This window comes from Echinops telfairi, unplaced genomic scaffold (assembly GCF_000313985.2).
Source record: "Echinops telfairi isolate 266 unplaced genomic scaffold, ASM31398v2 ScPeMD7_7469;HRSCAF=8507_1, whole genome shotgun sequence".
In the NCBI taxonomy this organism is placed as follows: Eukaryota; Metazoa; Chordata; class Mammalia; order Afrosoricida; family Tenrecidae; genus Echinops; species Echinops telfairi.
In genome coordinates this window covers 9,485,223-9,491,222 of record NW_022111373.1, presented here as the reverse complement: position 1 = coordinate 9,491,222, position 6,000 = coordinate 9,485,223, and the positions used below count along the sequence as shown (strand labels likewise).

Below are 6,000 nucleotides of genomic sequence, written 5' to 3'. Positions count from 1 at the left end.
TTGGCCCAGGATTCCTTGGAGATCCCCATATGTCTGACATCAATTTTCCTCTGCTTCTTGCTTCTAGGAGTTTCTCAGTACAGGGGGCTCAGGTCCAGAGGATGCTCTCCTCTTCCCTCTTCCCCCTGCCCCTCCCCTCCAGGTTCTTCTTTCTTGGTGGTAGTCTGATCTCTGCCCACTTCTTTTATCTCTCAATATAGAGAGAGGTGTTGGAGCCCTGGTAGTGTAGGGGTTATACATTGGGCTGCTAACCACAAGGTCAGCAGTTTGAAACCACCAGTTCCATGTGAGAAAGATGGGGCTTTCTACTCCCTTAAAAAGTTACAGTCTCAGAAACTTGAGGCAGTTCTACTCTGTCCAGTCAGGTCACTGAGTCGGCATTGAGTTTAAGCTTTGGTTGAAGACCATGCCCCAAGGAAATGCCCCTTACATCAGATCAGGCTGTGATTAGGATTAAAGGTTTTGCATCCTCTCCTTAATCCTCTTACTGGTTTGTTACATTAGATCACGTCACAGGGGTTCATTACTTAACTGCCACACTACTGAAAATCAGGGTCCAGCCAAATTGACACATTCTGGGAGGGACACAACTCAATCCATGACAATACATTGATAAAATAATTCCTAATTTATTGTCATGTAAAATACTCCATGAAGTCAAGGACTTCTGTCTCCTTTCCCTGTTATATCTCTAGCACTTGACACTCAGAGGCACCACGAAATATTTGCTGAATAAATATTCAGTTAAATTCCCAAGTGGTGTTAACAAACCCAGGGACAAGGGAACAACGTGTGATCCAAAATCGGTGGTGAGGAGGGTGTCTGGTAGGGCTTGATCAAAGGCAGTGTAATCAAGAGGAATTACTAAAACTGAAATGAAGGCTGAGCATGATAGTGGGAGAAGAGGAAAGTAAAAGGAAATAGAGGCAAGAACTAGAAGGCAAAGGGCATTTATAGAGTTCTAAGTACATGCATGTACATATGTAAATACCTTTATATATGATGATGGGGAAATAGATCTATGTGCATATATTTATAAGGTTAGCATTAAGGTAGCAGATGGACATTGGACCTCCATTCAAGTACTCCCTCAATGCAAGAACACTTTGTTCTATTAAACTGGCATTCCATGATGCTCACCTTCCCGACACGATTGCTAAAGACAAAGTGGGTGCATAAGCACATATGGTGAAGAAAGATGGTGGTGCCCGGCTGTCAAAAGATATAGTGTCTGGGGTCTTAAAGGCTTAAAGATAAACAAGAGGCCGTCTAGCTGAGCAGCAACAAAGCCTACCTGGAAGACGCACACTGATCTGTGTGATCGTGAGGTGTCGATAGGATCAGGTAACAGGCATCAAAGAACAAAAAATCTTATCATTGTGAATAAGGGGGAGTGCAGAGTGGGGACCCAAAGCCCATCTGTAGGCCACTGAACATCTCCTTAGAGAAAGGTCTCAGGGAGGAGATGAGCCAATCAGGGTGCAGTGTAGCAATGATGAAGCATACAACTTTCCTCTAGTTCTTAAATGCTTTCTGCCCCCACTATCATGATCCCAATTCTATCTTACGAATCCGGCTAGACTAGAGGATGTACACTGGTACAGATAGGAACTGGAAACACAGGGAATCCAGGACAGATGGTCCCCTCAGAACCAGTGGTGAGAGTGGCCATACCGGGAGGGTTGAGGTAAGGTGGGGTAGAAAGGGGGACCCGATTACAAGGATCTACATATAACCTCCTCCCTGGGGGACGGATAACAGAAAAGTGGGTGAAGGGAAACGTTGGACAGTGTAAGACATGACAAAATAATAATAATTTATAAATTACCAAGGGTTCATGAGGGAGGGGGACAGGGAAGGAGGGGGAAAATGAGCTGATACCAGTGGCTCAAGTAGAAGGCAAATGTTTTGAGAATGATGAGGGCAACAAATGTACAACTGTGCTTGACACACAATGGATAGATGTATGGATTGTGATAAGAGTTGTATGAGCCCCCAATAAAATGATTTTTAAAATAAATAAAATCTGACACACACACCCCACAGTGTTTACTTCTTTGAATAATTACTCCTAATTTTATTCCAGGTTTAAGAAAATAAAAGCCTTGAAGGATAAATAACTTTTTTCTTCTCTTTCCCCTCCCCCCAGACTACCATTTATAGGTCCTGGGTTAAGACAGCAATTTCTGTGCCTTCCTGATAGTTCAGAGACAAGTTTCCGTGCAACCAGCAACCAAGAAAGGAAAAACTCTCTTCTTTACTAAACTGACACTGCTTAATATACCTGAATCGCAGGAACAACAACTCCAGTGAAGTGATAAAATTATTATTTTGACATCGTTGGACACTCATCTGCTGAGCTTCCTGCGTTGAGGGTGGGAACCTTCGCTGGTGCTTATTTATACCCGGGACTGTAACCATGAGTGAATTCTGGCTGTGCTTCAACTGCTGTATTGCCGAGCAGCCCCAACCTGTAAGTATGAAATCGGCTGTGTACAGGGGGTGGGCTGCTGGTTCTCGCACTGAGAAGTAGGACCCGAGGAGGCAGCGCTGTGGAATGTCACAGATTGTTCCATTGAACAGCTCTAGCAAAGGGAGAGAAAGCAGCAAAGTAGTCTCACGCATATAAAAGTTTGAAACTATCAACTGACAACTGAAGGAAAAAGAAAGGTATAAATGTATATTAAAATACATTCTCTGAGTAAATGCTATGTGTCAGCAGCTGTGCTAGACCACTGTACATGATTAACAGCAATACCTTCTTCCACCAAGCGGACAGCTTCGGCAGAGGGGTTCGGGGGAGGGGCAGGAAGGAGACAGTCACCTGAGGAGAAACTGCTCGGTCAGCCTCGGAAATCAGTGGGGCGGAATATCTGGCAGCCAGGTTGCCTCCATCTGTCTCCGTGAAGGGTGTCATTTTCCTCGTTGTGACTGACTCCTTGAGGACCCAGTCTCTGTTTACACTTGGAACAGGGTTTTGCCCAAGGACATGTAGATGTTAATTGGTCTTGACTGACTTGTTGAGACCCGCCCCATTCTGTGCCTTTCATCTGTGCACATACTGCTACCTATGACCCCCAAATGCAGCACAGTCGCTCATTCTAAAATGCCTGGGTCAGTCGCCACCTCTAAAATCTTCCTGGACTTTCCCGTGACTTAGATACTTCTTCTGTATTCCCACAGCTCTTGGATCAGTTTGCTGTTATCGCATAGAACTCCTTTAGGTAGTCAGTAACTTATTTCTCGAACATTTGCTCCCACTAACTTTGGAATCCTCTACAGGCTGTACCCATATTTATCTTTGTATCTTCAGGATCAGGTATTCTACCTTGAAGAATGTAGGTACTTGGGATGGCTGGGTGATTTCTGTGTTTCGTACATTTGTAACACATAAAAGAAGAATGAGACAAAGATGTACGTGCACATGTAATATAGCAGTGATTTTTTATTATGAAAATATGTACAGGGTAGACAAAAGAAAAAGTTTTAAAAATGAAAAGCCCTTTTATTGTCCTCTTCCCTCAATCATACCCAGGTGAAATCCCTTTTAGAATCAGTTATATATATCTCTAGATCAGCAGTTATCAACCTGTGGGGCGTGACCCCTTTGGGGGTCGAACGACCCTTTCATAGGCATCCCCGATTCATCACAGTAGCAAAATTACAGTTATGAAGTAGGAACGAAAATAATTGTATGGTTTGGGGTCACCACACCATGAGGAACTTTATTAAAGGGTCATGGCATTAGGAAGGTTGAGAACCACTGGTCTAGATACTGTCAAGGCATTTGCATATTATATGTAGGCTTTATTGTTTCTAAGTAAATATGCTTATGCTAAACATATGTTGTTTATACTTAACAGTATATCTCAGATTATTTCATGCTTAAACATAAATCTATTTTGCTTTCCTATTTCTAAAGTCTTCACAGTGTTTATGACAAAAATATGCTATATAATTTAATTTCCTGCTGATGGTTATACTTTGCCTATATTGTGGCAACTATTTCTTTTAGAAGAATTAATACCAGACTAGTTGCAAGGAGTTGGAGATTAAAGATGTCCCAAATGTCCAACTCTTCCAGGATGCTGTTCTCCGTTTCCCCCCATTCCTCCTTTGAGTATATACCCTCCTGTAAGTGGGTTCTAACAAATTTGCTGCAGCATCCCACAGGAACCCATGAAACTTTGAAGAAATATCTCATGTGGTAGTGGATGCTGGTCAGTCCAAAATCTGAAGGTCAGGCAGAGGTGAACTAAAAGCAGGGTCCAGAATCAGAAGCCAAAATGCCCAAAATTCACGACAGGCCATGCTTCTCCCAGAGCTCAGGAAGAAAATAGAGGTCACAGGCTGTCCAGGTGAGGCGATGTGTGCAGAAAGAACTGTCTGGTGGTAGTACATAGCCAAGAAAACAAAGGATGTGGCACATTTCATACGCTGGGGTCTCAAGTGCCTTTAAGGTAAGGTCTTAAAGATTCCCCTCAAGGAAGCAAAGGGTGTGCTTTGGTTCACACCCTCTGCTAAGGGCAGGTTTTAACTCTATTATTAGAGAATGCCCTCCAAAATGGGACAATAGCCACAGTCATGTAATGTCCAGAATTATACAAAAGATCTCACATACTAAATTATGTAGAGAAGGGCCATATTGACTGTAACTCATAGGTTATTTAATTGGTGTTCTCTTGATTTCTGGCAAGATTAAGCATCTTTTTATATACTTAATGTACTTTATACACTTAAAAGTTTTTACCTTTTTCACTTAGTTGCCTGTTGACATTTGAATGATTTTGTGTGTCTGAGTCTGTTTTGCAGATTTCGTTCTCCACATTGTGGCTGATAATCCTTTGTTCTAGATGTTTATCTTAGTTATCAAGTTGATTTTTTAACTTTGGGGATTCTTTTATAATACACAAGTTTCCCTTAAAGGGAACTTCACCATCCCAGTATTTTATCTTATTTTTTACTATTTTTAATATTTTGGTTTTTCGCTTTTATTTCTTTGATCCAGGTAGAATAGTAAGTGACTAATTTGTGTGATGTGAGGTAGGAGTTCCTTCATTCTGTGAGCTGACTGAAAACCCGGTCTTTATGTCATACTTCTGTAATACTTGGAGCCCTGGTGTCGGAGTGGTGAGTCGACCTGCAGTCTTCGAAGTTGGCATTTGGAAACCACTAGCCACTCCTTGGGAGACAGACAGGGCTTTCCACTCCCATAGACAGTCTCGGAAACTCACGAGGGCAGTCATACCTGTCCTAGAGGGCATGTCCTGTGAGTGGGCATTGACTTGCTGGCAGTGAGTTTGGTTTTTGTTTTCATTGTTTGTTTTCCTGATATGTTTTTTGCCAGTACTTGCAGTATATTTTAGAGAAAATTCTACTCAAGTATGTCGTATATGGGCTTACTCACCAAAAGCTAAAATAAAAAGGCCCAGATTGTGAATTGAAGAAGCATAATAAGGCTTGTTTGGATTATGAATTTGAGACACTGAAAATATACAAGGGGGCTTCAGAAAGTTCTTGCATGGAAATTATCGCCTAGTTCTCTTGTCCCACAAATTTTTAGAGTACCCACATCCCAGGAAACCCCCCACATCCCCACATTTTCAACTTGAGTTTTTGATTAAACAAGTCAGTATTGTGCTATTGTTTAATAACACATTTGTGTGAAATATAACACCAAAAAAAGGTAATCAATTTCTTAGCTTTTTGACTTTCTAAGAAAAAACACACACAACAGGGTCATGGGCTTACTGTTAAAGGAGCAACAGCTAGCTTGTGGACTCAGGAATATTCGATTTAAACTATGCAGTAGTAGTATGCATCCTTTGACACACACATACACTGCTATCGTGTCAATACTGACTCATTGTGACCCTATCGGGCAGGGTAGAACTACACCTGTGGGTTTCCGAGACTGTAACTCTTTATAGGAGTAGAAAGCCCCATCTTCCGCAGAGTGGCTGCTGGTTTCAAACTGCTGCCCTTGTGGGTCATAACCCA

The 6,000-nt window shown here is 42.0% G+C and overlaps 1 protein-coding gene across 4 annotated transcripts in view; it reads left to right on the top strand.

The window, feature by feature from the left end:
- Nucleotides 1-6,000, top strand: part of CDC42SE2 (CDC42 small effector 2) — a 67,918-nt gene that overhangs the window by 29,482 nt on the left and 32,436 nt on the right. For all 4 annotated transcript variants that reach the window (XM_004696593.2, XM_045285143.1, XM_045285144.1 and 1 more), the window contains one exon: nucleotides 2,150-2,473. In XM_004696593.2, the coding sequence (XP_004696650.1) occupies nucleotides 2,420-2,473 (54 nt within the window). In that variant the 5' untranslated portion in view covers nucleotides 2,150-2,419. The remainder of the gene's footprint in view (nucleotides 1-2,149; nucleotides 2,474-6,000) is intronic.